The sequence below is a fragment of the Triturus cristatus genome, chromosome 7 (genome assembly GCF_964204655.1).
Source record: "Triturus cristatus chromosome 7, aTriCri1.1, whole genome shotgun sequence".
In the NCBI taxonomy this organism is placed as follows: Eukaryota; Metazoa; Chordata; class Amphibia; order Caudata; family Salamandridae; genus Triturus; species Triturus cristatus.
This window is the reverse complement of record NC_140590.1, coordinates 914486567-914505329: the sequence shown is the minus strand read 5'-3', so window position 1 is coordinate 914505329 and position 18763 is coordinate 914486567. Positions and strand designations below refer to the sequence as shown.

Sequence of the window (18763 nt, the reverse complement as noted above, 5' to 3'; positions counted from 1 at the left end):
TGCCCCTAACTCTTCATAATGCAAGGTCAAGCAAATATTGTTACATCAAACATACTTTAAAAAACCTGATTTGTTTAATGCTGGCGGTGGTGTCTAGATTGTCCAGTTTACCAATATTGTTCTTCTTTTATTCCCAAACTATAGAGATATAAGCAAGAACCAGGTGTCTGAAATTGCCCCAGATGCGTTCCAGGGTCTGAAATCTCTTACCTCACTGTAAGTAGAGAATAGGCATTGCAATGTTTAATGAGACCAATTGTCTTTCTTCCACCTTCCCTTCTTTCAGTCCATCCACCCAGCCATCCACATACCCATCGAATCCATCCAGCCATCTGCCCATCCTTCCATTCATCTATCCATCCATCCACGTACCCACCAAATCCATCCACCCATCTATGTATCATTTTCTTCCTTCACTTTGTATACGTACTTCTTGTCACTTCTATTCCATTTGTTGTTCCATCATCCTCCCTGACTTATTTTCTGTCCTCCCTTCATTTCTTTCTAGCTTTCTGGACCTTCTTTTCTCTATTTCTTTTGGTCACCTAACCCTCTTCTATGTTTCCTTACTTGTGACCCTCACAAGATTCTCCATCTCTCTGAGAACCTCCTGCCATCTCTAGTTTTATGTGGCCTTTGTCTCCTGCTTCCATTGTTCTCTCACTTCTCGTATGTCTTGCATCCCTTATTTCCTCTACCAATCCTGCTCCCATTCATTCATTACTCAGGCTCCTCAGTGTTTCATCCAATCCGCCTACCCTCCATTTTTTATCTTATTTCAATTAGACTTGCTTTTCTCCTTCCATTATTTATTTTCCTTTTTTATTCTTCTATGTTTTTGAATATCTGCTTATATTTCACTTCTTCATTTGTTCTATCCTTCATCCTTACCTCTTTCATCCCTTCATCTCACTTTCCATCCGTACTTCTCTTTCCCATCCTGTATTCTCACTTTCAAGACTTTTTTTCTCTGCTGCCTTTGTTTCTTCTTTCTCTTTTCCGTTTTTCATTCATAAGTCCTTAAACATACAATTCTCGTGGATAATGTTGGAGTCTTCAGTAGCCCCTACAATTTTTGAAATTTAAGAAATCATGTCTGTATTTTTAGTGAACTATAAAGGCAAGACTTTAACGATGCAAGCACCATTCCCCAAACCCATTCCACAGAGTCAGTGACCCTTGGTGTATTCAACAAACTCTTCTTATTCACAACAGGAACGGTTTACCTATACAATAAGATTTGCTGTGTGTTTCGCCTAATATTAAAGAAGAAAAACTGTTTTTCTTCCACTGTAGTGTGTGCTGCTACAACACTAATCACAGTAAATGTACTATTGGCCTACGAGAAATCACCTCTCAAAACGTGAGCATAATTTCTGCAAATGAAAAACACTTTGTATACATTAAAAAAGCATAGTGTATTTTGAGAATTATATAGGGGGTTTAGACTCTGGGACATCGCCATCTAAAGACGTAAAATACTCGGACATCCTCCCGAATGGACCTTGAAGGAAGCATGCTGGGGGTGCTGCTACCCCTACTGTTATTTACAGACATTCATTTTGCATTTACGGGAAGGTAAACACTTGCTGGTGTCGGGGAAGCCCATTTTGAAATTGAGATTCCATTTAGGGAATTAATTAGTCTTATAAAACATAACAGTGAAAATGTGTGGATTCTTGGAGTCAGATTTTCAAGAATGCACTGTAAGATGAGCCTGCTGATTAAAACATCGGAACTGCTTTGCTTTCCAAGAGAAATAGCCCCCCCCTCCCCCCCCCCCCCCCATTTGAACTCCAGTTTCTGATCCTCTGCTGTATTTCTGCTCAGTTTGTGAGCTTTGTGTTTCTCATTTTGTGTGTGGTGGTTTGCCAGGCCAGAGGACAGCTTTGCAACTTTGTTCGCTCAATCCTTGGCATCTCTCCTGCTGTGGCCAACCAATGTCCAGAGTGCCAAACGTTGTGCTCTTTTAATAATGTGCGATCATGTCTCCTGGGAGAAAAAAATGGATTCAGCCCAGCTTGTTTTCAGAGAAGCCAAGGAGCCTCCATTAGACCGTAATGGCGCACAGTTACTCAGCCCCGCGCGGAGCCGCATTTAAAGAGCCAATCTAGCCTAGTTGTTAATGGACTTGTGTCCCTGAGCCAGTCCACTGTAACAGCCAGCCCATTACTGCCAGGCTGTGCTGAAAACAGTTTTACTGGTTCAATAACAGACTTTCTAGTTTGAGACTAAAGTGACTTTAAATGTGTTCCACCCTCATGGAAGAGGAGTCCATTTCCAAGTCCTCGAGCACAGACCTCCACATGGCGTCAAGCATTTTTACGATCTGCTCTTGTTTTGATCAGATTTTCCACGTCTGTGTCCAGCCTCGTGAAAGGGCTACACTCAGATACTCCCCATACCAGACCCAGAATGTATGAGATGTGGCGACAGAACGTGTTCCAATCACTTCTCTTGTGACAAATTCTCCCATACACCTGCTTTCAGTGTGATCCCATCATCTGAATTTATGCAGAGGAGTTTCATCTTTAAGAAATACCCTCAGCATGTCCTTGAGCCATTCCCAGTCGCACCCTTGATTGCGCCAAAGGTTAGACTCCACCCTTGGAGCAGAACGTCATCCTCTGACTTCCACGCCCAGCAACTGACACGCACCGCTCTTTGGGGTAATGATAATGACTGCAGATAGTATCAGCTATAAAACAAATATGAAACTTTTTGGGGATTTTTTTTTTAAAACAATGAATAAAGCTCTATTTAAGAGCAATTGTTCTGAAAGACAGTGCATGAAGGAGGCTTCAGGGGAATAAAACAGAGCCGCACATTCCCCGCAGTGAGGAGCGCTTGGCAACTATGTGCTTTGGGGATCCTGACTGTGAGCCACCTGGGAACTTCTCCATGAAAGTCTGTCTCTGTCAGAGGGGGGCTCTCCACATACTCCACAGTCCTCCCTCAGGTTTTGCTACCTCACTGGGAGGCTTTGTTGCTGAGTTCTAAACAGCACCCCCCCCAACCACCACACACCATGATATTTTTCATGACTGCTTTGGTGGATTACTGTGGCCTTGACTAAGCGCTTAGAATCTTCTGTAGTATAATCTAACCTCCAGTAGTCAGTGCGTAGCCTTTCCTCTTTTTCAGACCTCAGTCCTTCCTCTGGCGTAGATCTGCTACTTGCGCTACACAACCTGATGCAGCCCAAATGAGTGCTTCTGTGCGCATTTGTAACCTGAAGCCTCTTATGTTTTTTGCAGTTGATATAGATTGGGCCTCTGAAGTGAAAGCACAGCGATAGCGCATGCACAGTTGTAAACATTCGGCCTACCTCCTAGGTTGTGTAAATGTGATAAGCGGGTGCCACAGGAGCAGCATTCTTCAGAGATGGTATTAGTAATGTACTCCTACGATACATTTAATTGTTGTATTTACCTCTTTGGTCCTTTAGCCATAGGCAAACTCGAGATCACCTCTCAAAACGTGAGCATAATTTCTGCAAATGCAAAACACTTTGTATACATTAAAAAAGCACACTGTGTTTTGAGAATTAGAAAGGGGTTTAGACTCTGGGATATAACCTTCTAAAGACGTAAAATACTCGGACATCCTGCCGAATGGACCATGAAGGAAGCATGCTGCGAATCCTGCTACCCTTACTGTTATTTACAGATCTTCATTTTTCTTTAATGGGAAAGTAAAGACTTGCCAGTGCTAGAGAAGACTGTCTTGATTTTGGGAGTACCCCTTACTCACCCCAAGTAGCCCTTCTCCTAGTGGTCTGTCAGTTTTCTAAGAATGGTAATACCGAAAACTGTAAAATATGGGTCAGGCTGTGGTCTGTGTTAATAATTATGCTTGTTTTTCTTCTCTGGGACAGACCCACTTAAAGTGGGTGTGATAATGATCCAGTCTGTTGTTTTCCTTTTACCAGCAAACCCCTATCGTTACTGGGAATTGTCTCTGATTTAGTTTGCATCAGTGAGATAGCGGTAGCTTCCCTGCATCAGTCCATTCATACTCTGGTTGCTGTTAGATGCAGGTGTCCCAGGATAGCTACATGAAAGAAACCCAGGCTCATGGAACAGTAGAAATCGGGGTCTTCCCTGTAGGAGGCAAAGCTCTATTGCGGAGACCCAGTGATAGTATGTAAGCAAAAGGAAATCCCCTGTTAAATGTAGGATGTAATTAGGGAAACCTCGTGTTACCTGAAGGCATTCTTGGCCGAAGGATGTACAGTTTTACAGTGGGACTACCCACCTGAAAGCTCATTTCATAAATTCCAGCCTTTAGTTAGAACTAATTATTGTTAGAGTTACCTAAGTAGCGCAATTTTTCTTCAGCAAAACTAGTGCTGGGTCAGTGGCAATGATTTGTTGATAAATGAGAGAGCCCTCTGAGCACTGCCAGTTGGAATTCAGCTCAGTTTAGTGGTGATTGAAAGCTTTCATCTGTTGCATGGCCTGAGTGGGGTGGGTTGGTGTTCTTCCGCCAGTCCCCGGCTGGGGGGTTTCAGCATATAGAAAACAACGGATCACTTCCAGCCTAAATGGCGTCTCATTGAGAATAGCTAAGCATTTGTGGTTAGGAAACTAAACATTTCATCCACCTATGGAAGATAGATGGGGCACTGAGGTAAAATCTTCCCTGTAACCAGGGGTGTGGCTAGGTCAGTAAGATTGGGGCAGTGTGAGCTTCAGATTTCCAAACAATCACGCTGGCATATAATGTTAAAATACATTATAGGAGAAGCAGGGCGCATGAGAAGGGCCTAAGGGACAGTAGAAAGGGAGAGGAATGCGGATTAATAGGAGTAATCAAAACATTTTAGGGCTTTCAAAACAGAGATGAGAGAGAAATAGTGTGTGTGTGTTTTTGTCAGTGTGTGCATGAAAAAGTCCCAGGTGAAATCCAACAGACACCTCACCATACGAAACTGAAGTACGTGTACCCATTTATTCATCAGAAAATACATTTATTATAGGGGTGTAACACCCCAAATTCCCCGCCTGAAGCTACGCCCCTCATGTATGGCATGCAGAGATTGTTCACAGCGAACAAGTGGAGTGCCTCGGTTCCAAGGACAGACATCTGGTGTCACTCCCAAACAGAACACACCTAACCCAGGGCTTTCATATCTCCACAGGTGGCAGGGAGTCAAAAAAATTAAAGCATGTAGCCCCCCACCTACTCCCATTCCCCAACACTAAATAAGCAAGTGGAGGAAATATGGTTTGACGTCCAGCAAGATATGAACATTGCTTCTCATTTCAAACACAATGCCCATTCTTTAGAGACAAACTCTGTAAATAATCCGAAATGGCATACGCGGAGAATGCCCCAGTATTGAACCTTCAACACTGAGGGAGGGCCCAAACCTCTACAATGTTGCTGATTCCAGCACCAGGAAGGACAGTCTCCTGGGTACGTGTGGTCCCAGATGTCCAGTGTGAAAATGGCTGCCGCATGAGCCGCACGTTACAAAGATCCATCAAAGATAGCATAACGCGACTGTGCAGCATAATGAGCAGTGCTAAAATAGGATGTGTGTGCTGAACCACGGCACGCCTTTAAAGAACTTATCCATGGGCTTATGAAACATCTGTCTTCAATAGCATCAGGCTGGCTGAGATTAGCATCACTCTCACTGCCCTGAATGTTCAAGAGGCTAGGCTCCATCAGGAAGCTATTGACTTTTTCTGCACATTTGCTTCGACTCAGTGAATGGTCAGGAGACCTGCTCCAGACAGTCTGGAAGCTCTTTATGTGATGTGACAGACCAGGGTGAGATACAGCTCACTTGCGTTAGAGGCCATTTCACGGCCGCCGCAGCCTGCAATGGCGAAATGAATTTTTACATTTATGATTATTAGCATTGCAGAAACTGAAAAGGCGATAACATAAAGTATGCTGTATTTTTCCTGGGACTGAGTAAGAGGCCAGTGTGTTTTTATGCATACATGTGTGTTTTTGTATGTGAAAGAGCGACTGTGTATGTGTTTGCATGTCCGTGCATTGTGTGTTTGTGTTTGTATATGCATATGTGTGTTTGTATGTGCGAATGAATGTGTGTGTGTGTGTGCACTATTGTTATCACTGAATCTTGGTGGGGTTTTTAGACTCTACTTGAACTCTTGTGGAGTAGATTGTGACATTTGCACTGTTTACTATAAGGGCAGGTGTGCCAGAATTATTTATTGGTAATAGTTACATTAGCAATTCATTGTGACTCGTAATATCAAACACAGCTTTTGTGTCAAGAGGACCTTCCCATGCAATATCGCATGGCACAAACATTCTAGCTGTAACTAAGTGTGCCCACTGCCCAGTAATATAGTAATTCTTGTGGCATCACATGTCTCACCACCCCCATTCTGATGCCAGATTATGGGCCTGACTTAGTATCTGATGGATGGAGCAGGGTCGGTTGGAACAGCAGAGGACAATAAGTCCACCATCCTGACAGTACTCTCTGTAGAGATGGCCGCTGCCCTGAAGTAATCTCTGAATCTTGAAAGGAACCGCCGTCATGGCGGTTTTCTTCAACGTACAAAAAGTTGGATAGCTTGCTGTCATCAGTTTAAATGAGCTTTCACTAAACATGTAATTTTTTTTGTTTTTCAGAAACAAACTCACAAAGAAGGAGGTTTTTTTCTAAAAAAAAAAAACAAAAACAGAAAACTAATCACCCTTACACTAGTGGAGATGTCTCCCAGTGTGTGTTGGTCATTATATTTTTCTGTCAGTCACCGACAGGCTTTTCATGGTGGTGATGGACATTAAAAAAAAATCACACTGTGTCCTGTTCATAGAGAGGGTGGTGTGATGGGTTTTCTCCAATGACCCCTATTCCTTCGAGCCGTCAAAGTAAGCTTTCCATCGACAGAGCCAATGCGGGCTTCACTGATGGAAAGCCTACGGTACACCAGTCTCTAAATAAGGTGAATGGACTGAGAGTCTGGCGGACAGGATACTCCATTGCGGTTGCATCAGAATACTTTGTCCACCAAACTCTAGATCAGCCTCCAAGTCCTTTCAAGATCCACAGCCTCCCCATTGCCTGCATCGAGCCTCTTGTCTGGCTTTTTATGTCTGGAGACTGACACTCTGAGACTAGGGGTTTGTTGGACACCCCTTCTGAGACCGATACACTTAGACAGGAGTTTGTTGGGCACACATTCTCTACTGTGGGCCAGGCAACTGCAGGTGCTCTACGCCTTCTACACTCAAGCTTAACTAACAGTACCTGCAGTCTCCGAATGAAAGTTAATATATGAAATGCCATCACTGCTCACTAGGAGTCGCTGCTTCATCTGTTAGTCTTCAAACTCCCAGGAAGAAGGCTTGTAAATTACATCCACGTCCTGTTTCCCCATCCTAGACAACAGATCAATTAAACCTGAGATCAGGGCCTCTGGAATTATGCGGCAGGACAGGGCCAAATTATGCAGCAGGGTTGACTAAATTGTGTGGTCACAAAAGCCAAATTACAAGGCATAATGCAGCACATTTCGAGATAGTATTCCTTCATTATTGGGTTCAATCTCCTTAGTGCCAATTTAAAACACAAATACCACAATAAGTAACAAAAAGGTAACCTGCCAACCGTTGCAAATGGCTTCCACTGTGCAGCAAGACACACTGACGTGTTGTAGTAACTTTTGATCCAACTGAGCTAGAAACTATTTTTTTGGTTAAAATATGAATATTATCCAGTAGATGATGGTTTATATGGTGAATGCGGTAAGTCCATAAATATGTCTCCAATTACATAAATCCATTTTTTCCCTGCCTACGGCCTACAAAGCGGCAGATTATTTTGTTCTCATTTCATTGCGTGACCTGGGGGATTATATTGAGGTCAAAATAGTCTGACTCTGGCCACCACCAACATACAAGTATCTCTTTCACACTGGTTGGCTGTACTTCTGGCACTTACTTGTTTTCAGTGACACTTTCCATTGTGTGTGATAAATCTCACGAGCTGACGGGCGTGATTCCAGGAGCGCTCTTCTTTAATGCCCGGTGTAATTAGCAGCTTGAGTGCTGCAGGCCTCGTTCGATCAGGGCCTCCGTGCACGCCAGCCTTTGAGGGTTTCTGAGCGGCTGGGCACATCTGCCAGGTGTGTGGCCGGATGTCCTGCCCTGGGGGCGTGCGACGCTGAGGGGAGCACGCGCGGCGCGGTTGAATCAGTGGCTCTGAAGTTGACGCCTCGGGACCCCGGCGGAGGCCATGAACATGCACACAGAATGGAAAGAGGAGGGAAGGGGCTGTCAGGGTGTAATCTCACTTTCTCTTCCCCACTATCATTTGGTCATCTTACTCAGTGCTTTAAATGGGGAAAAATAAGTGCAGGTACTTTTAAAATGAGCTAGGAGTGTAGCAAGTGGGCGGGGCTAGGGACAAGACATAAGACACTTCTGCTATGTGGCCGAATACTTATATATTCTTGAGTGCGCACTCACAGAAACCAGCAACAATGCTCACACAAAGCATTCCAAGAATATCCTTTAAAATACATCCCTAGTGTCTGGATTACCTCCCTCTTTCACTTGCTTTTCTCTCACACACACACACAAACATGCGCGCACAAGCAGGCAAACACCCAGACACACAAAAGACAGACACTCACACAAAAGACTCAGGTGGGATAAAGGCCATTTTACACCCGTTATCTCCCATGGCTTTCTTTATTGCTGCTGGCAGCGGGATGCCTGGATTCGAGTGTGTGCACAAATGCACACCATGGTGTGAATGTGATTGACCGCATAGGGCCTGAATGGACCCTGCTCTGTCAAACACAGCGTGGTGGTGTACACCGGACATTATGCAGATGAGCCCTGCTGAATTGCTCAAAGGTGGCTCAGCTTGGGCTAGAGGCGCTTTGGCTGTCAGACAGCCTCGTTCGTGCGTGTGAGCCAAATCAACAATGACCCTACCTTTGATGAGTACCGGTACTCTCCTTGGCAGCAGAGAAGTGCCGATACTCAGAGCGGTAATAATGAGAAGTGCTGGTACTCAGTACCGGTGAGTACCGGCCCATTTAAAGCACTGATCTTACTCTTCTATCTCTTAATGTCTCTTTTCTTTCTCAGACTCTCTCCGTCTAACATTTTCTATCCTCGCCTTCCCTCATTCCCTGCACACCGAGTCAAAGTGTTTAGCTCAGCTCGGATGCACCTCTCAAGTCACCGCTAGAAAGCTTTCTCTAGGCTGCGATCACTTTGGTTCTATTGTCTAGAGACATCAGTCAGAGTCTTTAGAAAAGGCAGCAGCACTATGCAGTCCTTCCTCAGAGGTTGTCTTCCATAACCATGGACTTCATTCAGTTAGTGGGGCCAGAGGCTGCCGCCGCTATCCCTGGCAGCAGGAACATTTAATCTTGCCTAGCACCAAACCGGAAGCTTTGGGGAGGTTAAAGGTGACACCACCGGCCATACCTGTGATATCACCAGAAGGCAAGGTGTAAGTGATGTCATTTGAGTTACTCCTGTTGGTTTTCGTGTATTTACATGGAAGCCGATAGGGTTGACCAAGACTCACTCACTGGCCAAGAGGGGGAGGACCTCTCAGTTAATGTCTTGTCTCTGTGCAACTGTTGCATCGGCGCCTGTCCGCTCGCCTTCAATGCGCTGCAGGATTCTGTGAAAACCCCAAGCACCATCCAGGCAACCCGAGCTCTGCACTTGGGAAGCTTGCCTTCGGATGTAATGCACAGGTTTACCTCCATAGGTACTACAGATGCTCTTGCCATGGTTTCCTACTTCCAAGACCACTCTTAACAGGTATTTCATATGACAGCTAAGTGTTGTAGAAGTGGTCTCACTATAATACAGTAACTTAGATAGAGGGCTGGAAAGGCATTTCGGGGATGGGTGAATGGACGTGTTTGGAGTCTGAATGAGTAGGATGGATGGATGAATAAATTAAGGGATGTGTTTGGAGTCTGGATGGGTAGGATGTATGTCTGAATGGATATATATATGGATGGATGAATAAATGGATCGCTGGCTGGATGATGGATGGATGGATGGATGAATGGGTGGATGGATGGATGTGTTTGGAGTCTGGATGAGTAGGATAGGTGTGTAGATGCATAGATGGATGGATGAATACATGGATGGATGAATGTGTTTGGGAGTCTGGATGGGTAGGATGGATGTATGGAAGGATAGATGTATGGATGGATGAATACATGGGTGGATGGATGGCTGGATGTGTTTGGAGTCTGGATGGGTAGGATGGATGGATGCATAAATGGATGGATAGATGGATATGTAGATGGTGGATGAATGGATAGCTTGGTTTCAGTTTTCTGAGCACTAGTTTCTAATACCATGTGCACTACTGACCACTCATAGTCATGTATTCAACAGCATGGACGAAGGAACCACATCCTATTATTTGAATCTTCTTATCTCATGTATCTATCATAAAATAGCCTTGTTCAATTTAATAATCAATTGCAAAAAAAAAACTGCAAGAATTATTTGGACTACGCAGCTCAACTTCACAACTTGACTTCACATAATATTTTCGCAGCCAGATGAGTTCAATCAGACCCATATAAACACAGTGAATCTTCATACAAGCCACCACCGCTCAGGGCCACGTCCACTTCTTTAATTTCTTTGGCTGAACTCCATTTTTTTCAGTTTCGAAAAGTCATTTGAGGTCTACGCACATGAAGGGGAGTGGAGAGTTAGTCTCAGAGCCAGCAACTCTGAACGATTAGTAGGGCTCGGAAGAGGGTCTATCAACGGGCAACCATTTCAGTGAAACAATAGGTTTTCTTTGTTAAAATAGATTGTGCGGCTTGCTAGAGCAGTTTGAACAATGCTGCGCGGTTATATTGAACAAGCACATTTTTTGTTAATATTTACCAATTGTTCTTAGCCGCGGCAAGCAGGGCTACCAACAAAAAAGTCCACTATTTTGTAGAGACAGGGGAATATTTGTGAGGCTTTTCATTTCAAAGTGGACATGATGGAATTTCTATGTGTTATGTTGTGAGAAATGGTATTGTGAAACACTATAAATCTAATGGGGCATCGAAGCCCGTTGAGAGGGTGGGCTTTCAGGCTGTGCTTAGATGACGGGCAGAAGGTGAGACTAAAGTCAAGTGGGTTGGATACATTTGGAAGTCCATTCCGCTGGGCTCGAACCCTGGGGCATATTTACAAGGGCATTGCGCCACGGAAATGTCTCTTTTACCGATGTTCCTATGGTTCAGTGCCCTGCTCTATATTTACAAAGTGGTGTTCAGCTACTTTTTGTGGCTTAGCGCTGCTTTGTAAATATGGTGCCCTGTCACGCAGTTATCGGTGTGAAAGGGGCGTGCAATGGGTGTTGCTCTGGGCGGTCCACAGAAGCTCCCATTGCTTTTTGATGCTGCCCCAGATTTGCAAGTATCTGTAAATCTGAGGCAGCGCCAACAACTGACTCCATGCAAGGGCAGGTGTTAGAATGGCGAAACATGAATAAATACTTTTATTTCTCCTCGTTTTTGCATTTTCTATGTTTGCTGTAGGATGCAGCAAACATAGAAGGAGCAAAACACCATGAATGATTGTTTATGTGCTGGAAGGTGTCCCTTCCTGCACATAAACAATCATTCCCTGCAATGCAGGCACCCTTGCACCATGGTGCTGGGTTGGCGCTAGCCAGCTAATTTTAGTGCCAGTGCTAGGGAAAACAGTGTGGTGCTCCCTATGTTTGTAAATATGTCACATCCCTGTGCTTTGGAAATGCTGGAGAGTGGCGCTGCCAAATTTGGCGCAGCTCCGCGCTCCGACATTTCCTTGTACATATGCCCCCCATGTGTCAGGGTAGTTCGGAGTGAGTATGGGCACTACAAATGGACTTTGGCTCTGCAGAGGCCCACTTGAATGAATAATCTTTTGCATGGACGTCCCGGAAGCCTTGAACAGTGATGTGACAGCAGACTCCTAACATCTCCATCATAGAGTGCAGTGAGATCAGGAGCGTTGGTCTGTGCACTGCAACTTGTCGACATCTGTCACACTGGAAGCCACACCCACGTGCTACAATAACGACGCGCCGCGGGGAGGGGTGCGCGGGAGTTGACACTGTTTGCCATTTCTTTCTTTTGTTTTACAGAGTGCTCTATGGAAACAAGATTGCCGAGATTCCCAAAGGGCTCTTTGATGGACTTTCCTCCTTGCAGCTGCTGTGAGTCTGATATTCGTTTTATTGCGCAGGCTTAACCAGATTTATGGCGGGTTACAGGGAAATACAAGAAGACACATAAAAGAGGGATGTTCTCTGGGCCCAGGGCCATGCGTGCAGGCGGGGTGTCCAATCATGTCTGTCTTTGTAGGAGCAGGGACCTGTGTGTCACTGGTGGAGGGTTCTGGAGCAGGGAATGGGCCGCCTTTACAGATCCAAGTTCATTACACACACGATGCTTCATGTCCTCGCGGCAAGGATCACAGAAACCAGGGCCGCAGAGAGATGCTTTGTTCGAAGTGTAGAAAACACTGTAGTATATGGGCCATAGACGGCTGAATGAAGAGGATGTGGTCTAACGGCTAGAGCGGTCGACCTCAAATCTGGAGAACCGGGTTCAAGTCTCAACAATGACGCTCAGCATCCTGTACAAATCCCTTAAACTCCCCGTGCCTAACAAAAAAAATGAATATGTCCTTGTGTAATGCAACTGGTGCTCATGTAAAGCACGTCGAGTTCGCGCTAAATTAAACTCCCCCCTCCCCCCCAAAAAAGTTCTTAAACATAATCACATTTTCCTTTGCTTGGTGTTCTTAATTTTACATTCAGACAGATAGTGACAGTAAACGTGTGCACCGCATCTGTCCGTATTGGATCAGCTATTTTTGACTTGTTGTCCATGGCACTTTTATGCTAAAAATGTAGGTTAGGCACAAATGGAACCAAATGAGATATAGAGGAAGTAAACCCCAACATGGTCGGGGAGCTCAAGAAGGGAAAATATCCTGTACCCCAATCAGAGCACTGCGGCCATCCCTGTGCTGCGCCCACAAATATATGCAGCTTCTTCTCCTGCTGTTATGCAGTGATAGCATGCAGACAAACAGACATATTGATGTTCAGTACAGACTGCTAACCAAGGGTTTTACCAGTTCAGTAAAGCCATCTATTTGCAGGTGCAGCCCTACAACAAGGCAAAGGGTCTCTAATAGCATAACATGTATTTGTAAAGCGCACGTTCACCCTTAGGCCTCTTGGCACTGAGTGACAGATGTTTATTGTTACCCAACTCAATGGCACTCATTTTATCAACCCCAGAAGGATGAAGTAGGAGTGGACCCACTGGAATTTGACCCTGTGACCATGAGGTTGAACACAGGCCCCTACAGTGGGCGCATTAGTCCATTGAGCCACCAGACCTGGCTCTAATGACCTGGCGAGCCCAGGGTGGAATGGCTAGATGCCATCAGAAATGTACATGATGTTTTAAATGAAACAGGGAGAAAGAGAAAACAATTGAAATGTTGGAGCAGATGGTCCATACCAGCCATTACTGGTGGTCCCCTGCCACTCCCTTTCCATCAATGGCACTCCCAATATTTCAAACGTTTACTTCTAGATTATGAATTAAATTGCTGGTACCTGAGTTCCATTGGGACATTCCTGGATTGTTGAGCATGGCAATGCCAATCAGATTCTTTGGAAATGGCCCTGGACCTTCCAGCGATGGACAGCTGACTCCCCCTCACAACACTGCTCATTTTAAACTTTAGCAATGAGCATGAGACTGGTTTTGAAGGGAGAGAGGGAGAAGTTGGAAGTGGAAATGGACTGACTGTGCTGCTTGTGTGTAGGCTAAAAGTGTTAATATCTAAGCAGATAGATAATGTTATTGCCCTCCGGGGTCCTTGTGCACTCACGTCAGTGGGTCGGAACATTGGGCCATATCAGGGCTAATAACTAGCATTTCTGAGCATCTCCAGCATCAATAAAACAAAATTAATTAAACCTGCTGTTTATGGAATCGGCTAGAAACGAAGGGCCTCATTTATGAGTTTTTGCCGTAGGGCAGCACCGTAGTCCTTCCTGCTGCGCTTCTCCTCGGCAAATAAAAAAAGGGCAGGAATGTGCTGTATCTATCAGATACGGCAAACTCCTGTCCTTTTCCCCTGCGCTGGTGCACAATGGGCTGCCGTGCGCCAATGTAGGCACCTCTGCACCATGTTATAAGGGTGCCTGCGTTGCGGGGGTGATTATTTTTGTGGCAAACCTTCCTGCACAAAAACAATCACAAGAGGCTTTTTCCTTTTTGTGTGCTGCAGAATTAAATCTGGAACAGTGTCAAAAAGCCATGGATGTTGCTGGCAACGCCCCCAGCATTACCCATGGAATGCCACTTTAACGCAGAAAACTGCGTAAAAGGGAACAATATGTACAAGCCAGCATTAAGCCCAAAAAAGTGGCTTAGTGCTGCCTGGTAAATATGGAGCGGGCTCCTGTGCCACCGGAGCATCACACAATGCTTGTATTCTTTGAAATGGCTTTTGGGCAAAAATATATCACGGTGCCACGTTTCTTACTGAAAAAAATGTTACAGTGAACTTTAATGTGAAATGCTACGTGCACCTGTTCCTAAAAACGGTGTTTTTTTTGTTGCTCATTTACTCAGTTGGTATATATCACCGACAAAGAGTACAAAGCATGCCTCGCACTGTTTTGGGTCCCCGGATGCTCCAAACGGAGTGATGGCTCAGACAGCGCAGCGCCCTTGTCAATGTCTGCCTTCAGGAGGCTCTCATGAATATTCTGTCAGTCATCAGTGGACCCGGATGGGACCATGACCTCTCCAGGATGAGAGAACTGCCCGCTTTGTGCGCTTGGACCAAGACGCCCCTTTAGTTGTTGATATTCACGGAGCAGCCTTTGTACATGTACACATTTTCGAGTATTTCCCCGGGGACGTTAGTGAATTCCATCTGAGATTATCATTTTTGTTGATTTATTTGCTCATATATATTAGTCAATTGTTTACTTGGTATGCTAGTAAACCATACACGAGTACCCGCGGCTTACGTTTGTATCTCTTATCGTAAACAGAACCAGGTAATTTTGGAAAGCGAGAAAGGCAATATTTTGGACTTGTGAAAGGCTTATAAAAACAACAAGTGACTTTCAGCTATAAATCTACAATGCCTGGAATTAAACCCTGATGTTTATAATAAGCACTTTCAAACACATCTGTTGATGTCATTGGGCAACAGAGCTCAAGGCCACATTATTGGTGCAGTGCACTAAGATGCCTCTGTGGACTAATAGCGCCTGTGTAGAGATCTGTGTGTAATCTGAAGATCACAGGTTCGAATCCCCACAGGGCCAATCAGACTTTCATCCTTCTGAGGTTGGTAAAATGAGTACAAATAATTGGGTAATAATTAAGGGCTGTTTGCAGTAGCCACAGACCAGACAATTGGCCAAGGGTGCTATATACACTTGTAGTAATTGTTATTGATACAAGATTTCATTTTAATAGGCCGTCATAAACTGCCACAAAAGTACTGCTCCAGATCAGAACAATCCCGGTAGAAAGTAGGTTGGGTCATGTAAGAAGAAAATCAGTGACTTTTGGAGAGCATATAACCAAGAGAAGATGCAATGACATTTCTGTAAAGGGAGTTATAGAGGGGCATGACCACCATACCACCCCACCACTCCCCCCGCACTTCGAAGGCTCCTCCTCGAAGTGTGACCTAAAGCTGTACATTCAGATGCCACACTCCGGGGAAGTTTTGATGTACATAAACAAGCCGCTGCATTATTCCACATAGTATTCCATTTTTGGGTTTCTTAACTGTACCATAAGTATATTTAGCCTTCATTATGCGAATGAGTACTGAGGGCAACACACTTCATTCAGTTATAATTATTTGCCCTGTCTGTGCAAGTGAGCATGCAAAGATGAAATAGAATGTTTGGGTTCTATGGTGCAATTTTATTCTAAAGGCCCCACAAATATTTCAATGCATTTCCTATTGAAACATTACAGTCTTCCAGGACCTGCAATATAGCGCTGCGGCATAACTCACTAGTACGTACCCTCCAGCAACTACCATAAAGCAAGAAATCTCTGTATTAACACATATCATATACGTTTTAGCAATGCATTCTGGGTGTTCATGCTGCAACCACTATACCTGTAACTTGTTTGGATATCTAGTTCAGTTGTCCAATTAAAAAGTTAAATGGCTTGCATCAACCCTATGTTGCAGCACAGAAACCTTCATTTTCAGGGAAGATTGGAACCTTGTGAGGATTACTGTAGGTCAGGGTTTTAAGTGGACCGGGTCCTGCTGGTGTTCAGCACTGGCAGTTCTAAAAGGCAGGTGCTGAGACAGGACCCTATCAGGCCCTCCATTTTTGACCTGACCCTAAGGGTGAAATTTGTTTTCAAACTCTCCAGCGGCACCACCCTTCACTGCCTTTGGCGTAACTTCAAAGACAATCATTTTAGTTTTCAGTCTCATCATTTCATAACTGAAGCATTTTCAATAGTATACTCAACGTAGCCATAGTTATTGCTTATTTATCTTATGCAACTAACAGCCATTGACAAAGCAAATAGCCCTGGCTTGGTGTAGATGTAATGTTACTTGTTGCATTATATATCTGGAGGCAATGATAGATGCAACAAAGTACCAGTGGGGCGGCACACTAAGCTAAGCACAGATTTTTAGCTTACGCATGTTTAAGCCACACCTTTAATTACATTAGCCATGCCCCTCAGAGGGACCCTCCCCCACCCAAGTTTTTTCAGCCCAATTAAAGCCCCCGCAGTAGATACAACTTATTAAGAGGTGACTGCTCCAAAAATCATACAGACTTAATGGCTATGCAGTGAAGAAATATCAGATATAGACCAAATGGCGTAAATTAGTGGTTGTGGGCGTGTATAGGGTGTCATAATATTGTTATGGGTCTTCATACCAACCTTACAATCGATGACGAGCTAGGTAAAAAGGGAAAGCTAACTATTAGATGGAAGTCTAGTGACATCTCACTGCTCCATCACGTATTTGGCTAATTGTTTGGTTTCTGTGGGTGATATGGTAGCCAACATTCTTCCTTCTTGAGTAATAATCCGCTCAGGTTGAAGTGATTTTTGTAGTTCATGAGGAAGTGTAACACCCAGGTGTATTTTAGTACGAAATATCCTTTGCAACAAGTGACTCCTCAGCCTGATGCTATGAAACCCACGAGCTTAAACTGCCACTGGCCATGCAAACATCTATAATAATTATTGATTTCATTGTATTTTGTACCTACCCGAACTGTTAGGGATCCAGTCTCAAGGGTGTAAGGAAGTGCTGACTATGGATTGAAGGAACTTTGAAATCTTAGAAGAATTGAGAGAATAGCAGAATTCTCTTACACTTTTGTGAAAGACAGTTGTTTCCAGGAGATTTGTCCAATATATGGAGGACCAACAACTGGCAAAGCCAGGGGTCCCGTTGATTTATAACATGACTCTTGACGCTCTATGCCATGCTTCCTAATGTTGTATGGCAGGCCTCCTGAACCTGTATGACACGCCTTTCAAGGTTTTGTGATGTATCCCATGATTTAATGGCATTACGTCGAGGGTGTTTTATGCTATGCCTTCTGAGTTTTTTGTCATGACTCCCAAGTCATGGTTGATGAGGCCTTTGGAAGGTTGGATTGAATCATTTCAGCGAATCCACAATTAAGCAGACCAGCATTCCCTATGTGCTTATGTTTTTGTCATACTGGAATACTGGAACACGTGAGAAAAAGATTGAATCAAAATATTTTGTTTGTGTGTTGCACTCGTCTTAGAACCTCAGTCATAGAGAAAAAAATGTGGCAATGTAATTACCTTAAAGCTCAACCTGGCTTTCTCTGAGTGTCGATTCATAGCTAGAGAAATCGCAGAAAACAAATGGTATCCATAGTACAGAGAGCATGGCAGAGCAAGATGAATCTGTTAGTGGCATAATGAACTAGACATAAACCTCCTATTAAGCAATTAAGCCTTCTAGTGCACAGCTAGGTAAACCATATTATTATTATTGTTATTAATTGGGTCTTGTTAAGTGCAGACATATCACCCTGGGAGGGTCTCATGGCGCTGTTCCGTGATTTCCAACAGATATTGACAGTGGTATTGAAATTGACTAGAACATCCAGGTTTTTAGACCATTTTTAATGTGTCTGTGTTGAGCATCCCAAATGGAAGCTGCCAGAAGTGCTAAAGTGTTCTTATTGCTTCCAGGCTCCTCAATGCCAACAAGATCAACTGCCTGAGAGTGAACACGTTCCAGGATCTGCAGAGTCTCAACCTGCTGTCCCTCTATGACAACAAGCTGCAGACCATTAGCAAGGGGCTCTTTGTGCCTCTTCAATCCATCCAGACGCTGTGAGTATGGGGCCCTGTGATTCGCTTCTGGTTGCCATGCTTCTGCTCCCTTCACATTTGATCTGCTTTCCAAATTCTTTTCTTTCCTCCAATATCCATTAATTGGCTTCACTGCCCACACAGTGATCACCTATCCCTCTAGAGGCTGCATCTGTGATGTGAATGACAGTTGATTTGTTTTATGCACAACATTTTTAAGAGAAAAAGGGGACAGCATCAATCAGAAGGTGTTGTGTAAATAAATGTAATTTTTTATGGATGAGTAAATTTGTGTTAATCCATGAACCATATTTGACCTTATCAACATTTGTGTCGCCATGCCCATACGAGTCAATTGTATTGATGTATACACATATGTATATTTT

At 44.2% G+C, this 18763-nt stretch overlaps 1 protein-coding gene across 2 annotated transcripts in view; it reads left to right on the top strand.

The window, feature by feature from the left end:
* Positions 1-18763, top strand: part of SLIT3 (slit guidance ligand 3) — a 1010870-nt gene that overhangs the window by 744861 nt on the left and 247246 nt on the right. For both annotated transcript variants that reach the window (XM_085617848.1, XM_085617849.1), the window contains 3 exons: positions 145-216; positions 12119-12190; positions 18255-18398. In XM_085617848.1, the coding sequence (XP_085473974.1) occupies positions 145-216; positions 12119-12190; positions 18255-18398 (288 nt within the window). The remainder of the gene's footprint in view (positions 1-144; positions 217-12118; positions 12191-18254; positions 18399-18763) is intronic.